The sequence below is a fragment of the Taudactylus pleione genome, unplaced genomic scaffold (assembly GCF_031769625.1).
Source record: "Taudactylus pleione unplaced genomic scaffold, aTauple2 ptg000040l, whole genome shotgun sequence".
Taxonomy (NCBI): domain Eukaryota; kingdom Metazoa; phylum Chordata; class Amphibia; order Anura; family Myobatrachidae; genus Taudactylus; species Taudactylus pleione.
The window spans coordinates 446,847-473,713 of NW_028284442.1; the positions used below are offsets into that span (position 1 = coordinate 446,847).

The 26,867-nt window shown below is 40.8% G+C and overlaps 1 protein-coding gene across 1 annotated transcript in view; it reads left to right on the top strand.

Moving 5' to 3' along the window:
- The window catches only part of TXNRD1 (thioredoxin reductase 1), a 76,175-nt gene extending 49,869 nt beyond the window's left edge, over positions 1 to 26,306 (top strand). Inside the window, exons 11-17 of the mRNA XM_088453577.1 lie at positions 3,583 to 3,672; positions 4,097 to 4,173; positions 4,618 to 4,774; positions 7,450 to 7,557; positions 9,146 to 9,241; positions 19,996 to 20,130; positions 25,542 to 26,306. Coding sequence (XP_088309703.1) covers positions 3,583 to 3,672; positions 4,097 to 4,173; positions 4,618 to 4,774; positions 7,450 to 7,557; positions 9,146 to 9,241; positions 19,996 to 20,130; positions 25,542 to 25,610 — 732 coding nt within the window. The 3' untranslated portion in view covers positions 25,611 to 26,306. The remainder of the gene's footprint in view (positions 1 to 3,582; positions 3,673 to 4,096; positions 4,174 to 4,617; positions 4,775 to 7,449; positions 7,558 to 9,145; positions 9,242 to 19,995; positions 20,131 to 25,541) is intronic.
- Positions 26,307 to 26,867: the final 561 nt, after the last annotated feature.

Sequence of the window (26,867 nt, forward strand, 5' to 3'; positions counted from 1 at the left end):
TCAGTCAGCAATCTGTAGAATATCTAATGTTTAGCAGTTTACATTGTGCTTTAGGGAGTCCCATCCATGTGGATAGAATGTCTGTAGTCTCATCTGTGTTTTGGTAAAAAGCAGAGTGATACCAGTAAAGCAGCAGTGGACTATATAAATCATATAGTAATCAATAAAGCTGGGTACACACGTAAAGATTTTCTGTCCAACCATCCAACTAGTTGATTGGTTGGAATGAAAATCTGGTAACGTATGGGAGTAACTGATGATCAGCAATTAGCTCCTAAATGCCAGAAAACAGATGAAAATGGTCGTCAGACAAGTTTGTTAAATGTTTGATCTAAACAATTTGTTCAAACAACAGTTTTTGTCCATTTTCTGGCATTTGGGAGCAAATTGCTGATTGTCATTTGCTTTCATACGTTACCAGATTTTCATTCCAACCAATCATCTAGTTGGATGGTTGGACAGAAATCTTTACGTGTGTATGCAGCTTTAGTATTCACTATAAATTCTTACACATATATTTTTTACATCTATGTATAAAACATTAATCCTTATATTGTGCCTTGTGAAAGTTGTTCCTTCTCTATTTGCCTTTTTTAATGTTATGTCACTGGAAAAATATAATTTTGTAATAACATACAGAGCACAGCCCAAGCAACTAGCAAAGTTATAGAAATACAGAAAGTCTTGATTATATATTATATAGTAACAGTTATTTATGCAGCGCACACATATTCTGCAGCACTTTACCGAGAATATTCAGTCACTCACATCACTCCCTGCTTAGGTTAGGTACGGGATGTCGGCACTCAGAATCCTGGCGGTCAGAATCCAGGCGCCGGCATCCCAACAGGGTTAGGATACCGACACCTGCAGGTAAGTATCCTAACCCTACTCCTAAACCTAACCCTCCCACCCCACAGCCTAAACTCATCCCTCCCCTGTAGCCTAAACCCTAACCTTCCCCCTCCCCCAGCCTAACACTCCCCCTAGTGCCTAACCCCTAACCCTTCCCCTAACCCCAATAGTTACCGTCGCTATGCAGGCAGTAGGGATGCTGGTGCCCGGATTCTGACTGGTATTGGGATGCCGGCACTTAGAATGCCGCCGGGATATAAACTACATCCCCTCCCTGTCTCGGTGGAGCTTACAATCTATATTCCCTGCCACATATACTATAAATTAGCTTCATTTTTGGTCAGATTCGATTTAACATATAAGTATGGTTTTGGATTGTGGGAGAAACTAGGAGTGTCCGGAAACAAGGGGAGAACATGCAATGTCTACACATATAATGCCACATAAGTATTCACACAGCAAGACCCAAATTATTATCTGGTACAATAAATATTTTATTGTTGTTAGTTTACATGTTTGGAAATACCTTGTTGCTTTTGTTGTTGCAGAAATTGCCTAGATTACGTTATTACATATTGCTGGCTGGTACAAAAAAATGTCCATGTGATGAGGCTATAGGTTTTTTGCAGGTCTTTACTTCCAGTTAATACTAAAATGTATTACACTTAGAGCTGTATTCAATTTGAGCGGACCCGCGATACTTTTTCGCCTCCCCGGACTTTTCACCTACTTTGCCTGTTTTGCAGGCGGAAAACTATCGCGCGCGTGCCCTCTTATCGCCGTATTCAATTTGAAAGTAGGCGACAATGGGACCTGGCGAAACATAAACAAGCGGAAAGTACTGTCAGATTTGGGGAAATCAGCCTGACACCCCCCAAAAGATGCTCTGACGTCGGGGTTCACTATGGTACCCACCCGATTTGGCTTCCTGAAGGTATTTGGTATTTTTAAACGTGCTCAATAACTGCTAAATAGCGTTTTTGTACAAGTGGTGCAGAATAGTATTCTGAAGTTTTTTTGCAGAAAATAACTTATCCCAGCAAATCTGGGGTACTTGAAAATGGGGGCCAGCATATTTTAAAGTTGCTAAAGTTAGGTTTAAAAACCGTGAAAAATCCATCTGCCGCAAGCCCCTGCAATGAAAAAAACACCTGGGGCATACTTGGGGACCCCCCCAGAGTCAAGTTCGCTAGTTTTTAACTTTGTTCCCCAACATATTTTTTTTCTCCCCCAAATTCAAAGTGATTTTTTTGGGGTGTTCTTAAGTGTTGTTTTAAAAAAAAGTTTGACACAGTTTACCCTTGAGGAACTGTCTGAAGGCTGCACGGGGGTTCCCGCAATGTTGCACCCCAAAACCCCAATTTTGTACTTTTTTCCGCCTGCTATTCATAGGCGAAACTTTTTCGCCTATTACATTACATTGACTCTCCGCCTAGGTGGAAAGTCTTTCAAATTCAATACAAAAAGTTTCCGCCAAAAACATGTGAAAACGGCTTTTCGCCTCAAATTGAATACGGGCCAGAGTCTCAGATTAACATCCTCTGCCAGGTGATGACAATTACACTGAGCAGGGCCGGATTAAAGGGGGGGCGACAGGGGCGGTCGTCCCTGGGCCCCCACACACAGAGGGGCCCCCACTAGCAGCGGTGCAACCGGTGGCTTCATCCGCCGTTAGTGTCCCCGCCGCTAGTGTAGAGTAGATCGCGCAGTGAGCGCGGCCACACTACACAGTGACATACACACAGCCGCCGGCGGCAGCTGTGTGTTTGTTACAGCAGCTGATGAGAGTCACACAGACTCTCATTGGCTGCAGCTTCAACGGAGGGAGCCGGCTGGAGCTCACTTATGAGCTCCGTCTTCCGGCTCCCCCCCGGGTGATGATGGGAGTGACGTCATGACGCTGACTTCTCTCCCATGCTGCAGGAGAAGAGGAGCCGGAGTGGACAGTGGCGGTCGCGTCAGGAGCGGGGTTTCAGGTAAGTTGTGTGTTTTATTTAAGGGGCACTGCATAGGGGGGGCCGCTTCATGGCGGCACTGGGGGCAATGCATAGGACAACTACTGGTGGCACTGAATAGGGGTGGGCTACTACCGGGGCAGTGTATAGGGGGGGTAACATCGAGTACAATCGCAGCCTTACACACACTTGCACAAGGTCTGACCTTACTCAGGAATTGCTAACCTCATCGCACGCAGTAAAAGCCCATGCTGTGTATGGTATCATAGTGGCTAATTTATGGACGCCCCTGTAACGGCGTTCAAACTCACTGGCACGCCTGCGTTTCGCCGACCCCCCCTTCTCCACCCCCAAACGGTCACTTCCTGTCAATCACTCTGCGATGGGTCTGCGTAGACACTGCGATTGCATTCCTGATCGCAGTGGAGTCTTCGCACACGCGTACTGCAATGCGCACACATGCGCGGAATGCAACAATCGGACTACTGCGTACGTAATCGCAGTTGCGACCGCTAATGAATCAGGCCCTAAATGTGCTCAAATATTAATATTTATTTATTTCCCACTTTATCAATTTCCAAAAACAAGCAGGATAGCTCCCTAGCTGGAAATAACGGTTTATCAATTACATGCGCTAGAAAAGATGTACTGATATTATCACTGCCTGTACTGTGTAATGTACCCTATTCCCTGATTCATTCCTGTCTTTGGGATTACTTTTATCATGCCTGTAAATATTCTTGCACATGATATATATATCTCTTCTTTGCAGATAGAGCAGATAGAAGCAGGAACACCAGGGAAGTTAAAAGTAACATCTCAGTCAGCTGATGGTTCGGAGATTACTGAGGAATACAACACTGTGAGTAATGAGCACCGCACGCTCTGTACTGTATGGCCAATACACAGCTCTTCCCCACTAAACAGCATTATTTATTACCGATGAGATAGATACTATTAAATCATTTATTATGGTTAATGTGGCCTTTATTTTTGAGGGCTCTTTACCACAAGCTCATAGGAAATGGCTAACACAAGCTGTGCAAGGCAGATTTAATAATGCAGATCCTTTCTGTCATGTAACCCTAATTCTGAATGCCAGAATGTGCCAGTAAAAGATGTTTTAACCACATTGTTTAAAATATATACCAATTACAGAAATTGTGAGTAGATAGACTATGTATAACTAGGATCTGATTCACTTTTCATTTTATATTCAGTATCTCTGTATAAAGTAATTTAAATAAATATGAATGATACTAAAATATTGCTTTGGTCATTTGCAGGTTTTACTAGCAATCGGAAGAGACGCATGCACGCGGAATATTGGTCTGGATTTACCTGGAGTGAGGATCAATGAAAAGTATGTGCCACAACCCACCATTATTATGTGTATGATACCTTTACGTTAGTATACATGTTATTATGGTTGATTTGCTATTGGAAGGTGCACATTGTAAGTCATTTAGGGCTGCAGGAAAACATGGAGATGCAGCGCAGCTTTTTTCTATGTGATGCACATACATTTGAAAGCTTTTATTTAGTGTGACTAATATTATTGGATTTGACTTAAAGTGGTAAGAACCTGGAACAAATGCAGAACCGAGGTACTTTGTGCAGTGACCCAGTACAGTTCATAAATGTACCCAATAGGTTTGAATATGTGATCTAGTAAAGTGGCTTCATTTGCTCTTTAATGACATATTACAGTTCTGCTTGTTATTTAAAAAGTATCATGCAAGTAAGTAATACTCTTTTTAATGTGTGACTTTAAGATTGAAAACGTATCCAATGTGTTTTGTTTCAGAACAGGAAAAATTCCAGTCGATGATGAAGAGCAGACAAATGTGCCTTATGTTTATGCGATCGGAGATGTGCTAGAGGGCAAACTAGAGCTTACTCCGGTAGCTATTCAGGCAGGACGCCTGCTGGCTAGGAGACTGTACGGCAACTCAACTTTAAGGGTCAGTTATCTCACCTGTGATGTGTGTGACGGTCTACTGATTAGTATAAGAATGTAGTCAGGCATATGTGTATATAGGTTCTGTATCTTTGTAAAATGGTATGCCCTCTAAAATAACAACATAAGACAGAAATAAAAATATTATTTTACCTAAAAAAGACAGCTCTATAGTAGTTGTAGAGTCACTTGCCATAGACATTAGTCCATAGTAAGGGGTATATTTACTAAAGTGCAGGTTTTTCGAAGTTCCGATGTTGCCCATAGCAACCAGTCAGCTTCTACTTAACATTTATTTAGCACCTTCTAGAATATAATAGCTAGAATTTGATTGGGTGCTATGGGCAACATCTCCACTTCTAAATATCTGCAGCTTAGTAAATATACCCCTAATATCCCTTTCAGACATACGACCCGGGAGATTTCCTGCTCAGACCCAGGAATTTCTCCTGTGCAAATTCCCGGGTATTTGGTTGAGACCCCCCTTTCACACTACAGCGTCTACCCGGGAAATTCCCGGGTAACACCATTCAGACATAAGCCGGGTTTTTCAGTTTTTAAGATTACCTGCATCTCCTCTGCCCTTCCTAGCCTATTCCTCTCTCCGGCTTCCGCTGATGATGTCATCATCATGCAGCAGGCAGCCGGCCAATCACAATGCATCCATTTTATTTATTTTATTATTATTAAATTATTTATTTTATTACCTATTTGCCCTGGTGGTCCAGCGGGAGTGCATGCGACCTGCTGTGGCATAGACCCGCCAGTGTTCTCCAGCCCCGGCAGGTGTCCCCGGCGTCCGGCTGGGGTTCTCTGTGCTTGAGGACCCGGCTACAGTTGCTGACTCGGTCTACAGCGCCATAGCCACCAGCGCTGGGGGTGGTGATCAGCAGCGCTGAGCATCCTATAGGACGCTCTGCGCTGCCCACTCAATGTAAAAGCTGCTTGGTGCAGCCCGGGAGTAAATTCCTGGGTAGCACCATTCAGATATGAGCAGGGTAATTTCCCAGGACTTAACTCCTGGGAAATTCCCTGGTCAGTTGGAGGGTCGGCTACCCGGGAACATGTTCCCGGGTAGGTACCTTTCAGACATACATGAGATCCTGGGAATTTGGCAGAGGCAGGCCAAATTCCTGGGAATCTCAGTATGTCTGAATGGGGTATTAGTATTAATTTGTGTTTCCAGCTTCCTTAGTGACTTGTGCTTAGTTGGAGTTAAAAGCTTTATCTACAGGTGTTTTTCAGCTTTTGATGTAAATACTACATTTAATAAATTAAAAAAAGTAAAACTAAACAAAAGCTGTAACACTGCCCTGCTCTCAGGTAAGTTGGCGTGGCTGTTTACTCACATAGACAGAATGAGGGGATTTGGTAAAAGACTGAACACCTAAACGTTTTCTGGGAAAATTGCCACTAGCATAGGGAAATGTGGTATATTTGGCTGAAGGTCATAATGTCGACATTTACCATGTTGACATTCACCAAATTACACGGATGTTTTTAGCATGTCGACATGGTAGTTTTCTTCTAATTCTGCCCCTAACCCTAATGGCAACTATAAGCATCCAGGAAATGTCACAAATCTGTCAATATCAACATTTTGCAGGTGTCAAGATTAATGCTGACCATGTTGTCATAATCAATATATACCTTCTGCTGTTGATATTTTCAGTGTCCACATTGTGACTGCATAATTCTAGAACTTGTGTTTTTATTATTCCTTTTTGCATGTTCCTGCGCCCCCAATGGTGTCACACATATGCTATTATACTGCGAGTTGATTACTACACCTTAGATGATTTACAGGAGGCTCTGGGGGTAGATAACGGAATTTGGGGGCAAACAGTGACAGTGTACTAAATGGTGATCTGTCACAGAGACTAGATAGAACTGCACAATAATACTTTTATCCATTCATCACTTAATATGTATATTATAGCAAAACAAAGGGAAAATTAAATAAAAATTAGAGCCCCTTTAATGCCACATCTTTGTAACACCCAGTTGGAGACAATATTGCATTATGCTAGGTGTTTATCAATTGTATCATTGGTGTCCATGGGATTTTATGGCTGTTTGTACGTAAGCTATTATAGTGCCACAAAAACGGCTTCAGTGAACTGTATTTTGCACATCACATTGATACTAATTGTCCTTACAATATAACCTAAAAAGGGGGTATACTCTCTAAGGATAAGCTGAAATTACAAAAGGTCATCAGTAAAATACCAGGGACCACATGTAATAGGGTGAGAGGTTAGAAAATGTGACAGTTTAGCAGTAACCTCTCACACTAGAACATTGGTCGAGTTTAATCTTCAAAATGGGAAAACAAAATGGGAGTTTTTTGAGTCTAAAAACATGTGAGTTTGCATGTTCTCGGACTCTATTACATTGGCAGAGTTTAAAAAGTGTGAGAGCTTACTGCTAAACGCTCACATTTTCTAACTCTCACCCTATTACATTTGGCCCCATGTGTTAACCCAAAGTCAGGCAGATGTATCATATTATTTTGCCATATTTATTGCTTTATATTTTGTTGTTGCATTTTACTCTGTATGAATACTTTGAGTGTAAATATAAATTAATCTACCTAATAAAGTTGTAATTAGTAAAAAATGTCTGTACCTAATCATTTTCACTAAGTTTATTTGTATATATTTTTAATCTCTATAATAGTGTGACTACATAAATGTCCCAACAACAGTGTTTACTCCGCTGGAATATGGCGCCTGTGGTTTATCTGAGGAAAATGCAATATCAAGATATGGGGAGGAAAATATAGAGGTAAGGTAAATGTCCCATGTATAGATTAGATTGTGGCCCGGGTGACCCAAACTCATCAGTAAGGTTCAGGAAGAGATCTTTCTCTATATATAGGGGCTTATGTAATAGGGTGCAATCTGGTGCCACTGTGGGATCTCCTGCGAGTCTACCTGTATTTTTAAAGCGGTAATCATTTTAAAGCTAAAATGACCTTGGTTTTGCCGTTAAAATGATTGCCGCTTAAAAAAAAATAAAAAATGGAAAGACTCACAGGAGTTCCCACATCAGCATCAGATCGCACCCGATTACATAAGCTCCCTAGTGTTGAATTTGATAGGCATGGTAATGCATTCTACCTAGCATGGATATGTCATGTGGCCCTGAAATTATTATTGCTTTTGTTATTGATTTGTAAAATACCAACAATCTATTTAGTACTTATTCAAAGTAAGTAGTGCATACCAAGTGTTATATCAGTTACATAATTGTAATATTACGCAATCAGATCAGCAATATAATGATTATAATAATAATTCTAATAATAATAATGAGAAAACTGCTAAGCATATCTTAAAATGTACAGAACTTGGTACAAAAACAAGAGGTGGGGAACAAGTAAAGGTGACAAAGAAGGTGTGCTTTTAAATCATATTATGGTGGAAAAAGAACTAATCGATCATGCGAGCAGAGTGTTATTATGGAACTATGTTATATGTTTGCCTAAAGACATGAGCTTGGAGATTCTGGAGCTGATGCAGAGCTGCACGTACATAAGATTAGGGGACAGATCTTGTGCATGCTTCGTAACTATGTGTATATATCTAAAGGAGATTGAGAGTTGTATGGGTATAACTGGGTGGTAATGGAGTGTTTGCACATGGCTACATTTAGTGAGGACACAATGAGGGTGTGTAGGAGCAATTGAGAGCAATGCTGAAATGTGCATACACAAAGATCTGTCTGATTTCAGACAGATATCTTGTATTAGGGTTAGGGCTGGTGCAAGTGCGCGGTGATAATGATTATGAAACCATGCATATGGATGAGGCCAATGTGTTGCAAAGATGTGTACAACTCTACAACTTGACATACAGGTTAATATCTGCATTTAGTTCCATGAGTGTTATTGCAGCTAACTTGCATGCAACTGGGAATGGGCCTCTCGATGAGCATCTAGTACCATGAGAGAGGATTCTATAGAAAAGGTGCAGCACAAGAGAAATCCCAAAGGTGCAGCTGAAAATAATGATGACTGGAGAAGATAGCAAGAGGTTATGTACAAAGCAGAGGTTCCATTTGAGGGGGTACCTGGATATTAAGTGGAAATGTAAGGAGGTACAACATTACTGAGTGCTTTACAGGTCAAAACTAGAATTTTAAACTGCATCCTGTGTGTCTAAATTGCAGTTAGTCTAAGTAATGGCAGAAACAGTATAGCAATAGAGTTCTAGGAGGGGAGGTGTATGATACAAAGTGCAGAATGATATTTAATTTACATTATATTCTTTTCACTTTAGTGTTGTTTGGACCTTTTATGGTCAAATTCTGAAAATAAAAACAGATGTATAAACATGTGCAATCAATGTTTATGAGAAAAAATATCTTTTAGGTCTACCACAATTATTTCTGGCCTCTGGAGTGGACGGTTCCTTCAAGAGACAACAACAAGTGCTATGCAAAAGTCATCTGCCATTTGAAAGACAATGTAAGTAAATATGCAGAGTACTAATTACAACAGAGCACTGCTCAGTGACTCAGTGTATAGCCATTACCACTTGCTGTGCTGCAGAAATAGTAAGCTTTGGTTAAGGTTTCATAGAAAAGATATAGGACAATGGTATTCTATCATATACTTATTATTCCGGCAGTCTGACGTGTGGAGTTTCCTGCGCCTAGCATTCTGACAGCTGGAATCTCCTCCGTCTATAATTTAACCGCATCCCGGCTGGGAGACCTACATTAACGGATGAACCCTAGGAATAATTAGCAGCACTTACTGTATATGTGTATATTGATCTTTGAACCTTACATAAAATTGCTGATGCTGCAGATAATTTAGTATGGCTTAAGGTCGGTACACACTATACAGATATATCTGCAGATCGAGTGATCTGTATATATATCTGCAGATGATGGTTGTTCACACACACTGAACAACCATCATCTGTGCCTGCCTGCAGGTCCCGGCGACCAGGGGGCGTGTCCCGGCTGGCGGGGGACGTGTCCCACCCCTCTCCTCGTGGCTGCCTCTGTGAGTGTACAGGCGGTCTGCTGACCGCCCGTTACCACCTGCCGATGGACAGATATGCCTGCAGACATATCTGTCCATCAGCTGTGCAGCACAGCCAATGCGATATGTCGGTGAACGCCGGCGTTCACCAACATATCGCGGGTACACACTGCCTGACGGGCAGCACATACATTGGCCGATCAATTGATCAGCCAATATATCTGTCAGTTTGTATCCAGCTTAAGATTGTAAAGTTATATTATTTTTGTGGGTTATGTGTTATAACTTTCTTTTGTTAAGATAATTATCATTCTTGACATTGGGCATTGTGTTACAACAATTACACATCATGATCTATATTGGAATTTAACACAGAAAGTTAACCATGTAATCTATGGATCCATTATTATACCTGAATTTGATTTAAAGATAAATTCCCTCCTCTGTGTTACCTTATCTACTTTGTAAGATTTAATACAAACAATCTTTTATATCACTGTAGTTTTTCCAAAAGAGAAGGAGAATGACTGGTTAAACCGTAACTTTTAATGTATAATATTAATAAAAAACGAAGGAGTTCTGTAAATAAATTCAAAAGTATAAAAAGTCAACCAACAACAGTCACTGCTGCAAAATGCAAAATATATACCTTAGTAAATCATACAATTGAACAGTATCATACTGTAATTACTCCTCCAGACAATTCACTACAATACTCCAGATATGGGTATATAAACAGATTGCAATGTAATGATAGTTATTCCACTTAATGATGTCACTTTCTTATATAAATCCCTGGGTTAAATGTATGTTCGTGGAAGATAATTTTCTATGACAATACCAAAATCCTGTATCGGGTATTAACCATAATAGCAATAGTTGCGATGGTAATCCCAGGCTGCGACCTTGGTCGCATCGCTGGGATCGTAAATGCAGCAAGAAGGTGTCTGACATCTCCTGCTGCATTTGCATCTGAGATGGACGGATTTGCACAGCGGCTTGTGTGCGGCTCTGCAATTCCGTCCATCTCCGAATCAGGCCCTTGGTCCTCAAGTCATTCTTTTTAACAAACAAATATTTATTTATTTATTTAAAACAGGCAGAAGTAGGCAGACACTGTCCTCCTACCTCTGTGACATCACAAGTTGGAGAGAAGTTGGCTGGTCTGTTGAAAAAGTTGGTTAGGTGTGAGGGGCAGTGTTTTAGTTGGACAGACAAGTTGGTCAGTTGGATGGTTGGAGGAAAGTTGGTCTGATGTATGGCCAACACACGGTACCATCTGCACAACCAACGATATTCCCTTGAACTTTTCTGTAGTGCAGGACAAACGATATTGGGTGTACACACTGAAAGATATCTATGATAGATATCTTTCATTGAAGTCATCCTGCCACATCTCTGAACATTCAAATCTTGATGAAATCGTCCAAGTTGGCCTGCATGTCCGGACGACCATAGATATAGTTATCGTCCATGTGGGGACGCGCATCGTTGGTCATTCATTGGTCGTTCCCTGCATAAAAATTAACAATATGAACAATTTATCGTTGAACGATATTGTTATCGTTCATATAGTTCATAAAAATCTTACCGTGTGTATGTACCCTGTGTGCTACTTTTACTTGTTTTACAGTCACTAAAGATGAATAGTACAAAACTCATCTTTGCCGAAATAGGGCCAAATGTAACAGCCTATATTTCATTAATTTAGCTGCTAAATTTAAAGCGGATGTTTTTGTAAGGCAAAACCAGGTAATAATTGGTGCATTAGTCTGAATTATATATATATATATATATATATATATATATATATATATATATATATATATACATACTGTGTATTATTTTCTCATCACTTTTCAAATTATATTAATGTCTGGATATATAATAAGCCACACTTTCTTTTCCATTTGGACAGTGCCCCCTGTGTTTCTGGACCCTACAGCGGTGGCACGTACTGAGATTGCTTTAGTTGCACACTTACACGCTACATTAAATTAACATATCCATTCTCCCTTTATGTGAATTGCATATTTATTAACCTCAACTGTTATGTGCTGACCTACACTAAGGCTTGTTGCATTAATTTTATAGATGCCCTTAAAATATCACGCGCCTATGCGAAGACTTAGTAGTAAAATTTATATTAATATATATTTATCAGTACCAAGGTATACAGTGTACAGTCATTTTAGAAGTTATTTATAAATGAGACACATAATTACTATTGTTGTTACTGCCCAGATTTTTGTGATTGGTCAATAATTAGTTCAGTGTAAGCTAACCTTAGTATCTCAATGAAGGATCGTTACTTCCATAATGAAAAGTTTAGAGTTGAGTATCTTTCCAAGGTCAGTTTTCCCATTTAAAGAAGTATCCCCATACATTCATAATAGTACCGATCTGTAGAACACTGTTGTCTAGAGATTAAACCATTTGTATACGAATAGCATATAGGGAGAGATTTATCATTGCTTGGAGAGAGATAATATGCCAACCAATTAGCTCCTAACTGTCATGTTACAGGCTTTTATAAAAGGATTTAAGGTAATGTTATCAGAGCGCTCTGATAACATTACCTTAAATCCTTTTGTAATTGTAAATTGTTTCTTGTGTTTGGGCAAGACGAGGTAAGTTCTTTGGAGCTGCTAGTGTCTAGCTATTGCGCCTCACTTTTTCCGATAAAATGTCTTTGTATGTTACAGGCTTTGTTTGAAAAATTACAGTCAGGATTGGTTGGTACTTATCTCTCTCCACTTTATCTCTCTCCAAGGTTTGAGAAATCTCGCTCATAGTTTTATGATTCCTGTGTTACTACCATACATTATAATAGCAACAAGCTCTGGCACCTGTGTTACTACCATACATAATGAGAGCAACAAGAGCAGATTTATGCTACTACCATATGTACAAATAGCAACAAGCTCTTGGATTCCTATGTTACAACCTACATAAGATTAGCTCTCTGATTCCTGTGTTATTACGGCACATTGGTGGCAATCACTCTAAACTGTGTCCCATCTGAAAATGTCTTAATACCATCATGTAGGAATAAACATTTCTGCACCCGACACTGACTGTTTTACTCAAGTGCTGTTGATCTATTTTCTGCTTATTATCAGAGAACTACAGCTGGCTCTGTGTTTTTATTATAAAGATAAATAACTGCTGTGTGCCAGACAATGGTGTGCAACCTGCAAACTACAGATTTCACAACCAAACAGAGCCCTAAATCACAGACATTCTACTAATATAGTGCTCAGTTATGTTATTCACCTATAACTCAAGTAAATAGTTATGATGCATAAAAAAAATTAAAGGGTGTCAAAATAATAGTGATATGTGCAAAATAACAATAATCTTTCACCAAAAAAACAAGCAAAATATAATCAAATATAATTAATAATTGCATGCCATATAAAAATGTATGTTCACTGCATAAGGAGAAGAATCTTCTCATTCAAATATTCCAAAGAAGCTGGGTCACAGGTACCTCAAATGAGAAGTAAACTAGACATAAGGGTCTATTTACTAAGCAGTATTAGGAGACAGAGTGAAAAGTGATAAGGTGCCAGACAGTCAGCTCCCAACTGTCATTTTTCAAACACAGCCGGTGAGATGACAGTGTGATAAAGTACAATAAAAGGTATATGGCCTGATTCAGGGGTATTTTGCCAGAGTCATGGGAGCGATAATATACAAATGCTAGTTTCACCCTTTCCTTTTTGCAAGATTTACAGTACTTGAAACAGAATGGACAAGTATTTCTTATGTAATCGCTGGAAGACAAGTTTTTAATAGTGATTCAGGAAAAGATTCCTAATTGTTCAAAAGACAAAATGTAAAGAATAAAAATAAATGTAACAAGAACAGTGCTTATTACCCTTTTGGAAGACTAAAAAAATTTCCCAAACGGAGATTTTCTGTCCACAAGACCGTTTTTTAATATAATTGAATGTATTAATTTCAAGTATGAGGCTCTTCATTGTCTGAGTACTCACTACGTGCAACGAGACTTGCAAATTCTGAGACAGGACAGACCTGCTGTAACTGTGCGTGTGGGGCCGATGTTACCGATGTATACGCAGGACTGCTAAGTATTACGGATGTGAGAAGGCAAAAGTGGCCATCTCTATGCTGGCTCAGCGGTGGCAAAAATTAGCATACTTTTGTAGATGCATTGCGTGCGATTACGCAGCTGCAATCACCGAATTGCAAGTTCCGATGGACGCTCCAATTGGTATTGAGCATCTACGGAGGCTGACGGTGCATGCCTCAGTCCTTGCACATTCATTCGCATGGATATAAACTAGGGAAGGACTAGTTTATATCCATCCTTTTGGAGCAGACACTCAATCCTGGATGGAATTACTCTTGATGTCCCTGTTTCCACTTACAATGATTCCCTATAGTTTGGCCATCAGGAGATTATACCTTTATTCTACAGTATTATACCAGGTCTAGCTTACTTCTCATTTGAGGAACATGTGAACAAACTTCTTTGGAACTTTTGGAGGTTTCTTTTCCTTTTCCCATAAACACACTTTTTAGATGGTATATCATTATTATATGTATTTGATTATATTTTACTTGTTTATTAGTGAAATATTATTTTGCACATATCACTATTATTTTGGCACCCTTTCACCCTCTTGGTAAATCTCTACATTATACGTTATAGCAAGCGTATCACTAAGGTGACAGCCGTAACATATTATTTTTGTTATGGTATGTACTGTATGTTATTTTGCACTTAGGAGCTCATTCAGACCTGCTCGCTAGATGCATTCGCTCTCTCCCAGCATATGTAAATCCAGTGCACACCCAGCAAGGCAGGCGATCGCACGGGAAGGCATTAGGACGCCCACTATGTCTTGGCGTGTAATCACTTTGTGTATGCAGACGCCCACCAGCCATTCATAAGACGTCCACTTGCGCACGTCATTTCCTGGAAGTGCATGAAACCATTGGTACATCAAGCACCATCGGATGTACTCGCAGCGCTTGAGGTAGACTATACCCTGCCGCAAGCACTGCGATCACTTCAGTGTGAAATTCAACCAGGTGACGTGTACTATGACGCTGCCTCTTAATTATGCACGCCTATGAAACTGCGTTGAAACACTCAGGCATGCCTGTTATCGCACCTCCACTCCCCCGTTTCTAGTGGCCTGCCCCAGTTACCACCCACAAATGGCCTCTCCTGTCACTCATTCAGCTGGACTGTCTATGCTGGATGATTGCTTCCCGATCTTTCTCAGTGGTTCGCACATGCGCATTGCGATGCATACGAATGCGCAGATTGCAAATATCGGCCTGCTACGAGTGATCGCATCCTAGCAAGCGGGTCTGAATCAGCTCCTTACTTCTGTGACCTCATATTTTCCATGTAAATCTATCCATTTTTTTTCTTTAAACCCTTAAATTATAAACTACAGTTTTATAAAAACAAATATTAAATGAAAAACCTTTAAATACAACTTAAACAATATACAGTATATTTATACTAGCAACAGATTAAATATTGGTCTGAGGCAGGGTGTATTTTGAACCAAGAGGACAAAGGGCAAATGCCTTGCCCTAAATTCCCCCCTTTTTAATGGCATCCTTCCAATGAAGAAATTGAGGGGTCTATTTACTAAGCTGTGTTAGGAAATAAAGTGAACGGAGATAAAGTACCAGCCAATCAGCTCCTAACTGTCATTTTTCAAACACAGCCTATGAGATGGCAGTTAGGAGCTGACTGGCTGGTACCTTACCTCCGTTCACTTTATCGCCTAACAGAGCTTAGTAAATAAAGCCCTAGGTCACTAAACTACAATTGCCTAGACTATAAATTTAGTAAGCAATGTTGTACAATGACCCATCCACAATGAAGGAGATCAGGGCCGGATTAAGGTCTGTGAGGGCCCCTGGGCAACAAACATGTGGGGGCCCTTATTACGTGCCCTTTATGCAGTGCACCCAGTAGTAGTACCCCCAGGAGTGTTGCCCCTTATGCAGTGCCCCCTATGCAATGCCCTCTGTAGTTATACCCCCAGTAGTAGTGTTCCCAATAGTAATGCCCCCTGTATAAATACCCCCAGTAGTAATACCCCTGTAGTTGTGCCCCCAGTAGTCATGCCCCCTGTGTGTGCCCAATAGTAATGCCCTCAGTAGTATTACCCCTGTAGTTGTGCCCCCTGTGGTAGTGACAACAGTAGTAATGCCCCCCCCGAGTAATGTCCCTTGTAGTAATGTCCCCCCCGGGTAATGTCCCCTGTAGTAATGTCCCCCTCGAGTAATGCCCCCAGTAGTAATGCCCCCCCCGAGTAATGTCCCCCCCAGCAGTGGAAAGCTGCTTGCGCTACAGAGAAAAAAAATCATACTTACCTTAAGCCCCGCTCCCGCTGCCTTCTGATCCGCTCGGCTGGCGCTGCTCCTCTGCACTATGGGAGAGACGCATGACGTCTCTCCCATAGTTCACTGCCTGAGCTGGAAGCCGGAGCTCATGAGTGAGCTCTAGTCTCCGGCTCTGGCTGCCGCTGCGGGGAGGGAGCCGGGTGCCCGCTGGTTACAATCTCAGCGGGCGTCTGGTGTCTCCGTGCGGCACCGAGGTTAGGTGTCCGGAGGAGGCGGAACTGGTTCCATCTCCTCCGTTTCACTTTAACCCCGATGGCTGGGTGTGGGGGCCCTTCAGGTGTGGGGGCCCAGGGACGATCGCCCCTGTCGCCCCCCCTTTAATCTGGCCCTGAAGGAGATGACCCGAAACAGTGAAAGCACATAAAATAATTATTATGCTGTAACCGTTCATTTGTTTTGAAAATATAGGGAATGTCAGCCTATAACTAAGCTCTCTAAGCTGTCTGTATACTTTATGTACACTGTAGCAATGCACAAGTATACAGATGTTACTTCTGACATAAACTTAGAACACAATGGTGATGTACAGCTTATCCATCAAGTTGTTGCTTCTGATTTAAACCTAGCACAAAAAAGGGTGATATACAACTGATGTCACATTGAACATATGCAAATAAATGAACTTTTGCTTCTTATTTTAAGGTTGCAAATGCTTCCAATGCTACATGAGCCCCACTGCATCTAGACCAGTACCATATATGTGACATGTGACTTGCCAGGAAGATCTTATTAATGTACTTTTATTTTTGTGTGTAATAATTAGAGCTAAAAATCAAATATTATTTTACTACCAATAATAGCCTGTACTAAACCTAAAATGAAAACGTTTGCAGTGAGATTCTGTATTTTCAATCTAGATTTCTTTCAGCAGTTGGACAGCTCCTGAAAGATACCAGGGCAATAGAGTGGTAAAAATGAACGGATTAGTATAATACAGTAATCTGATATTGCTTTCTGGAGTCCGCTTCGACTAAACCAATATGAGTATGGAGCCTACAATTGAGGCTACCCAATTGTAAAGTGCTATGAAATATGATGGCTCTATATAAATTAATGTAAATAATAGTAATAAATACTTTAGCCCACATCAGTCACCACCTAGCAAGCAAAACCATAAACCAATATGAGTATGGAGCCTACAATTGAGGCTACCCAATTGTAAAGTGCTATGAATTATGATGGCTCTATATAAATTAATGTAAATAATAGGTAATAAATACTTTAGCCCACATCAGTCACCACCTAGCAAGCAAAACCATAAACCAATATGAGTATGGAGCCTACAATTGAGGCTACCCAATTGTAAAGTGCTATGGAATATGATGGCTCTATATAAATTAATATAAATAATAGTAATAAATAGTTTAGCCCACATCAGTCACCACCTAGCAAGCAAAAACATACATTTGAAGAGGAAAGGTACATGATAGTAGGTTGTGTATTTATCAAAGAACATGCATTTTATTGTATAGCTATCACTTTATGCCGCAGTTTGTACATAACCCCTATCTTTCTACTAAGAACATAAATAAATAATTTTATGTATGCTGACACGCCAGCAAGCACTATAGTACTTTTACAGGAACAAAAATGTATATAGTACATTTGACTGCGATAATACCTGCTTGTACAGGCTGAGCGTAGTATTTCATCAGTGCATGTGCTAATGTTTTATAATAAGTAACACTTACTGCTTCCCTCCTGCCTTGAAACATCACATGGATTATCATAATAAAGGACTGCGGTTTATACCTTTTACCACTATCATCAAAATGTAACCTGCAAAAAGGGCAGATAAGGCTTAATAACGTCTGTACTCTATAAATACAGTCTGTAAAAGTATAAGAATATGGATAATACAATTACCTATCCATCATCCAGCATACAGATTCATTTCACTTCAGATATCCAGGATATGAATTGCAAAGCTAAATCAGGGAAGAAAGAAATCAAATTACCATTCTCCTTGGAAAGTGGCTGTCACCTTGCACCACTCACCTGTGTTGTGCTGGCTATGGTAATGCGACAGGCCATAATCATAAAGATGATGAATGGAATGCAGGAGAACAGCATCAATTCTACTAACCTGACTTGTGAAGGCTGCTGACCCTCATAAAACAGGCTGACTTATGTGCTGCATGTTCAGGGTAGTGATTGCCTTAGAGATTGGATGCTTAGCATATAGTGACTATGTCTCAAAGATCAAATGCCATCACCACACAGTAGCCATTATATCACATTTCAAACTAATTTATCTTTTGGGAGAAAATGGAATTACCCAGAGATCCCTGAACTTTATTTGTTTTTAAAGGAAACAAACAGTACATCCATATTAGGATTTTTTAAAACATTTTATTAGAATTTAGTAATTCAATAATTACTATTATGCAAAGTTTTCTGCATTGCTGTTGGTATTTGGAGATTATAGGGCTATAAACTAATGTTTCATACTCAATAGGCTAAATTTTAGCCAAGTTCCCACTAAGAATGCTTAGTGGGAACAGCCTAACTCATACAGTATCAGGGCACCACCTGCACTTGGACTTCACCTGCAGGAAATGGTGGAGGTAATCAGGTAGGAATCAGAGAGACAATCCTGAAATGGATATACATCTGTTTTCCTTAAAAAACAAATACAGTTGAGGGGTGTCACATCTATGGGTAATAACAATTTCTCCCAAAAGCTAAATTAGTTTTGAATTGTGATATCATAGCTACTGTGCGGTGATGGCATTTGTTCACCTTGAAATAACCATTTCATTATATTTATTACCAGTTATTTATATAGCGCACACATATGCCACAGTGCTTTACAGAGAATATTTGGCATTCACATCAGGCCCTGCCCCAGTGGAGCTTACAATCTATGTTCCCTACCGCATGTGCGCACACACACAAACACGGGTTAGTTTTTAGTTGGGAGCCAATTAACCTACCAGTATATCTTTTGGAGTGTGGGAGAAAACCGGAGTACCCAGAGGAAACCCACGCAAGCACAGGGAGAATATACAAACTCCACACAAGGCGGTAGTCAGAATCGAACCCACAACCTCAGCACTGTGAGGCAGTAATGTTAACCATTACGCCATCTGTGCTGCCCTATGATACAAAAATATAGTCCAGAGTTCTTAGAATCTTTTACGTTTATATTTGCATTATAACGTGTATTTGGTGTAATCCGCCATTGTGCAGAACGTTTTGATTTTAAGTGCAACTTTGGAATTATTTATGCCAGTTAGGCTTACTTTTAAAGGTCTCTGAACTTTGTACTACACATCTTTTATTTTATTTTTTACATCTTTTAAATGCTGACTGCTAATTGCATTTAGTGCATCTATGCCGATTAGGCTGACCAGATAGGGGATTTGCAGATCTCTGGACTTTTCTCACACTCTATTGCTCAAAATGCTATCTATTGCATAAAAACCGGTTTCATAACATATTTGCCATACCGTTTATATTTACCTATTTAATATAAAAAATGTTGAATATTATATGAGCCATATCAGATGAGATCTGCCCATATACATGTGTGCTTATTGACATTGATGTTTTCAATGAGCAATCTTTTTAAGTTGAAGTTTTTATGTTGACTTTATCTAAGAAATGTATATTTTTATAATATACTAGTGGTCAGTTTCCTTTCCTTTCCTTTTTCCTTTCCTTTCCTTTTTCCTTTCCTTTCCTTTCCTTTCCTTTTTCCTTTCCTTTCCTTTTTCCTTTCCTTTCCTTTCCTTATACAATACATATATATCAATTATGTTGATTATACCTTTTTTCTTCATTGTATGGTTTTAATTCATATCCATCTTATTTTTGTGTCCTAGGAAAGAGTTGTGGGATTTCATATACTTGCCCCTAATGCTGGAGAGATCACTCAAGGATTTGCAGCAGCAGTAAAATGTGGTCTCACCAAAGACCAACTGGACTGTACAATAGGCATCCATCCGGTCTGTGCAGAGGTATGTACTGTGCATGAGCTATAAACCTATGTGATTGTTTATACAGCCTGGTGAAATGTACTAGGTGTTTAGTGTCTCAGATGGCCTCAGATAGTTATGAAGAGACCGGGAATAAATATATGTAGCTCTCAAACTCGGCACATAACAGTAACCAGCAATAATACAGGACAAAGCTGCAAAGACAATCTCATAACTTCTTGCGTTTGCTATCTCACACCATAGACAAGAGACGTCTGAGGAATTATAGCAGTTTATTTCCTCATTAACAGTCTGAGCAGGATCTGTCTTCAGTGAAAAAAAATGTACTTCTAAATTATAAAATAAATCTGCAACAGAAATTTCAGAATTATTAATTCCACATCAATTTGTCGCTTCTGTCAAATACTTCTCTCTTACCCAAGGTCAGAACAGACATCATCTAATGTGCTGACGGGCTTTTCCAAGCAATGCCTAAGGCCTCAACTTATTAATCAAGAGACTCTTATTCCCCACCCATGCAAGTGGCAGTTAATGATTTGAAAGTGTTATATTATGTATATATATTGGGATCTATCTATCTATCTATCTATCTATCTATCTATCTATCTATCTATCTATCTATCTATCTATCTATCTAAGCATGAAACATTTACCTATAAAATGAAGGTCAGTCTTTAGCTGAGTCATAGCACACACACAGTCATCTTTCCTGAAACAATTGTACAGATTGTTACATTGAATTATGATTGATTATAAAAACATATTTTATTCCATTTAAAACAAATTGGTTCTGGAAAATAAATGGATCACTTTGTGTATTTAGACATAGGAGTACTGTACATAAGTCAGTGTTTTGTTGTTGAAAGATACAAGCTCCTCTCTGAGGTTTCTCAAACGGAGAGACATCAAACACATGTAGCTGGCAAACTGTACACTGAGCTTGTTGAAGCTGTGCATTCATCCTCCCACAAAATATATCTTTGATACCGTTAATTAAGGCCTTTGAACAATGAAATTTCTCATAATTATTCTATTAGTTTTATTTTCTATTTAGTTTTTCTACACAGCGGTACACAGTGTACTACAAATACGTCTTATTATGATTTTAGCCCCATTTCATATGTTTAAACCAATCAATTAAAAAATAAACAGTTTTTTTAAATAAATCATGCAACATTATAAAAGGACATTTTGTAACATGCATTTAGATCTACATACCCCTGGCTGCCATCTTACAAGTATTTTTGCCCCAGAAGAAATCTCTGATCATATGACACAGTGGGGCTGATTTGGAGTTGGACACTGCAGTGTGCATCTTTGCGGGCCTTGCTTCTGTGACTGTATACAAATGCCGCTACAAGCTCTTCCCTAATGCACATCCATGTGTCTGACTGTGCAAGGACTGATACATCCACTTTGAGCAGCTTTAGATGTTTAAATACCGTTTTGGTGTATCTTTGGGCACAAGCATTGGTCTTGCACCAGCTCCATGCAACTGTAGGTGCAGACTCTCCCTTAGAGTCTGGCCTCCAATGTGAGTGATTATGACTCGGAGTACATAACCACTTCAGTGACAGGCCTGCGACACTCCCTTATCATGCACATAAGATGGACCATTCCGCGCCTCTGCTTAGCCACCTCCCTTTTACCTCCTAGTCATTACCCAATACATTTTTAAGATATTTCTGAGCCCATGCATCTCATTCGCAACTGCGACTTTTTCTGCATGTGCAGTGCGACTTAGACGCATGCGCAATAGAAAATAATTGCTCAGCTGCGTCATAACATATTCACCAAGGATGTTTATGGAGCCTGATTCAGACTTGTGCGCAAACCATCGGATTTGCGTACAAGTCCGATGGTGGCTGAACTGCACATGCACCAGGGCAGTGCCCTGGAAGCTGCAGCCTGATAAGCTGCAGGTGTTTAAGGGCAGGAAATGGGTGGCGATTGGGACCATTCCCCCAAACAGAGTCTTGTCGCCTCCGTTTTGTGGGAGTGCTGATGCAGATTTCCCGGTCCCAGCAGAAGAGTTCCATCACCCATTCTGAGTAAGTTTAGACTTACTCAGGTGGGTGATGACTGCGATGGTGATCCAATGCTGTGTCCTCGGATGCAGCACTCAGATCTGCAACGCCGACAGAAGGCGTTTTTTTTCTTCAGACTTCTCCTGCAGCATTAGAATATTTTAGCAGTTTGCAGAAGCATATGGAAAGCTGCAGATATATGGTTATCAACACCTACCACTGTTGCAGCAGATGGACAGTTTATGTTTGCAGCCAGGGGAATGGAGAAGTGAGTGGGGGAGAGAGAGCAGTACTGGCAAGGTTGTATCAAGAGAGGAGGGGGCCCGTGTGCAGTTTCAATCTGGGGCCCCCTCTTCTCTTTCTTGCAGCCGGCAGCCCACTGAGCACAGCGCCACAGCAGTAGACTCTGGGCACTAGTCTGTGCCCAGAGTCTACTGCACATGCGCAGGTCACCGGGAAAATGGCATGGCAGCAATTTTCCAAGCAATTTCCCAACTACGCATGCACAAAACGCTGGAAAAATGGACGCAGCAGATATTTTCCAGGTAATTTTTACAGTGCCGATACCACCGATGTGGGACTCCGGGAAAGGTAAGTATTAAAAATATGGGTGCAGGATGTGCAGTGTGGACCCCTCTGGAATCAGGGGCCTGTGTGCCCCGCACACCCTGCAACCATTATAGATACGCCCCTGAGTGCTGACCACACTACCTGGCAAGTGATGGACAAAAAATACTAGTGTTTACATAACTAAGACTGATCCAAGAGAGAATGGATCAAGAGTAAAGGTATTATTTTAATTTGTAGACTATAGTCAGTCTCAAAAATCTCAGGAATTACAAATACAGATGTGTCCTCAGTCACTCATCTGGCGTTTTTGAGCCATAACAATTTCTACTTTTTCCTGTATTTTTCGCCTTATTCGTGTCGTAGCCAAATAGTTGTCTACAGTGTACCAGGCACATTAGATTAGTACTTTTCTTGCAAAGGAATTGGTATAACGATTCAGATTTAGCATAACAAGATGTGGCACAGGTCGTTCATATCGGGGTGATGTCTTTTGCCTTTTTACTCAGATTAGCGACACACGGATGTGACACCCAAAAGTAGGTGAAACGAATTGTCAGTAAGCAGTGTACCCCAGTATTGTGCTTGTGTCACATTAGTGATGCAAATAAGATGTATATTTAAGATACATTTTCTGGCAGGATGGGAAACTGTAGCGTGCCAAGCAGGATTATTTGGCGTGAGTTGAGCAAAGGTGTATGTGGACAGATTTTTTACTCAAGCTTACTTTCACAGAATTTTCAGTAGGCACAAACAAAATACCTAAGGCTTGACCACTCAGTTTCATGCACCGTACAATGTAGTAATGATAATATGTAGATCCTGAGTTCAACTGTCAAATTCTGGAGTAGGCACCAGCTTGCCTGGGTGTTTTTTCCCCATGCCCATCTACTGTAGATGCTGTTATTTTCCAGTTTCATATAGCAGACCTGAACTACACTACATGAACTCTTTCACCTCAGTAAAGGAACATACTGTATCTTAGTTTCCACAATGTAACTTCTCCGACTTCAACATGGATGACTTGGTAGAGCATTTGTACATTGGTTCTTCTGAGGATACTGTGGTTCTTGCCCGGAAGAGTGTCTTATGGCAAAAACCCTCAATTCAGTATCCTCGCTTTAAATAATGGCTAGTGGAACTTCTAGAAGTGTACCATCATGTATTTCATAACTTCAAAAGCCCCAGCACAAAATTGATTATGATAGGCAGAGTCTTAACTACACATTTTGCTGCCATGTGACAGGAAGAGCATTGGTGACCCCCCCCCCCCCCAATATATTTAAAAGGGACAGCCCATGCAAAGGACTCGTGGGGAAGGGGTGTGACCACACAAGAGTAACCCCCAATTTAAATTATGCCACACAGTAGTGTCCCTTATTCAGCTTACGCCAAACAGTAGTACTCCTTATACACATATTATGCCACACAGCAGTGCCCATTACACATAACTGCTACTTACACTTTATTTCACACAGTACTGCTCCTTACACATTATGCCACACAGTAATGACCCTTACACATTATTCCACACAGTAACGCCCCCTTCCATAGAGTCACAGTAACAGCACTCACCCAGCTGCCAAGCTTTCACTGTTACTCACTGACTGCTGGTCCTGGTAGTCTGCCTTCCCTGCCTGCAAAAACCAGATGCCGCCCTGCTGCGCTAGCCAACAAACTACTCTTCCATGCTCTAGGAACTAAGGAAAAGAACCATGCATGTATCTAAAGCTCTGTTTAATTGTGAGTGGTGCATATGAGGAACAGCAACCTGTTTCTGACGGATCTCTTTCACCTACCATGGGACTGATGCAAGTGCCAATACTAATGATCATAGTTGCGGCTTCTGGTGTATAATCAATGGACGGCAAAACCCGCGTTAGCATAAGGTAGTATATCTAGCTTCCGCAGCTGCCCGCAACTACAGACACTTTTTCTGCTACTCAGAATCAGCCAACTGGGGATTCAATGTAAAGACCCAGTACTGGTGGGAATACTTATTCCTACTCATTGCTCTTCTAAATGCAACTGTCTTTGAAATGTATTAAGATTCAGTTATCCCCAGAGAACCTGTAAGGAAAATTACATTTAGTATTCATAGAAAGTGCATCCTCCATATTCGTTTTGCATTATTTAGGCAAATAAACAGTCAAAGGCAAACTTAGGGGCAGATTCAATTAACCTTGAGCTATTCAATTATTAGGCCATTTCCTTGCGCGGTGCTAAGGCGCGTTCACCAATAGGTTCCGAGTTATGGGCCCGTAATGTCTGCGTTACCTCGGGCAGTAAGTCGAAGAGTGTGCATTTAACGCGGATTAGTCCTCACAACAGCTCCTGAGGCTGCAAAGACAATTCTGCTTTAAGTGCACCCTCTAGGGCTTACCGCGCAAGGTAGCGGCACTAATTGGATAGTTCTAGGCAGAGATTTAGCTGCGGGGTAAACCCTGTGGATAATTTAATCTGCCCCCTTTAATTTTGCAGTAACATGCTCGCATAATTGTTTGAACAGTGATTATTGGCTGCTAAATATTATTATCTTATATTTGTGATGCACCACAAAGTTTCCGCAGCATCGTACAGAGAGGTTAACATAAAAACATAACGTAAAAAGAAATTGCAAAATAGCAGAATCTCAGAGCACAAGAACAAAACAGCAAACCATAGCGTAACATAATTATAAAACATTACTATAACACCATAGATTGGATAGAACTAATCAGAAATGACAAACAGCAAAACTGTATTCATAACTGGACTATATATATTACAGTATATAATATTCTTTATGGTAAACATAACATAAAATGTTCTAAATGTTAATTTTATCTTTGCTTTCAGATATTCACTACCTTAAGTGTGACAAAGCGCTCCGGAGGCAGTATTGTTCAGTCTGGCTGCTGAGGTTAAACCCAGCTGTTTGTTGTGCTTGCCATTATCTTATAAAGCAAGGGAGAGAAATGGACATAACTTGAATACAACACGAAAGTGAAAACTATGAGAAAAATCCATAGCGCTAAAGAAAAAGGATCTCATTTGCTTTCAGCATGGCAACTAACATTACAGCTTAGTTACTGGAAAAACGGATGCAGTGCACCATCTTGGTGCTTTTGTGACGTCACAACCTAAAGCCAACTGTGGTGGGTTGTGACTGAAGACCTGCTAGCTCAGTTTATGAACATTGAGGGAAGGAGATGTCCTCCCATTATTATTATTTTTGCAATAGTGACCATTTTATATTTCTTGAAGGCAGTGGTGTAACTAGGGTATTTGGAGCCCGGGGCAAATTTGAAAAGGGAGCCCCCCCCCCTGATGTGCGTTCGCCGAAGGCAAAAAAATGGGCGTGGTCACTTAAAAATGGGGCGTGTCAACATGACACACCCCTTTATTTTCACACTGAACATTCCTATCCATATGCACCTTAACCCCAGTATTACCCCTTATACAGTACCCCCAGTATGCAGTTGTGGTCCCTCTTATGCAGGCCCAGAGTAGTGCCCCTTATACAGTATTCCCAGTAGTGGTCCCCCTTATACAGCCCCCAATTAGTTCCCCTTACTCAGTACTCCCAGTAGTGGCCCCCCCAAATGCAGTGCCCCATGTAGTGTTCCCCCTTATGCAGTGCCCCCAGTAGCAGTCCCCACAATGCAGTGCGCCCAGTAGCGGTATCCCCTTATGCAGTGCCCTTTATATGGAGCCCCCAGTAGTAGTCCCCCCCCTATGCAGTGCCCTTTATATAGTGCCCCCAGCAGTAGTCCCCCCCCATGCAGTTTTCCCAGTAGTGGTCCCCTTAAGCAGGCACCCAGTAGTGATCCCCCCTATCCAGTGCCCCCTGTAGTGGCCCTTCCTATTATTGCCATCAGTAGTGGTCCCCCGAGTGCAGTGCCTCTAGTAGTAGGCCCCTTTTATAATGCCCCCAGTGGTAGTTCCCCCCAAGTAGTAGTCCCCAGTAGAGGTACCCCCTCCCGATTAAGTGCCCCCAGTAGTAGCCCCCCCCAGTAGAGGTCCTCACAATAATGGTGCCCCCAGTAGTAGCCACCCCTCCCCCAGTAGAGGTCCCCCCAGTAGTAGCCACCCCCCTCCCCCATTGTGCAGATAGGTTAAAAAAAAATATATATATATATATATATATATAAAAATATACTTACTTGAATCCACGCTGCTCCT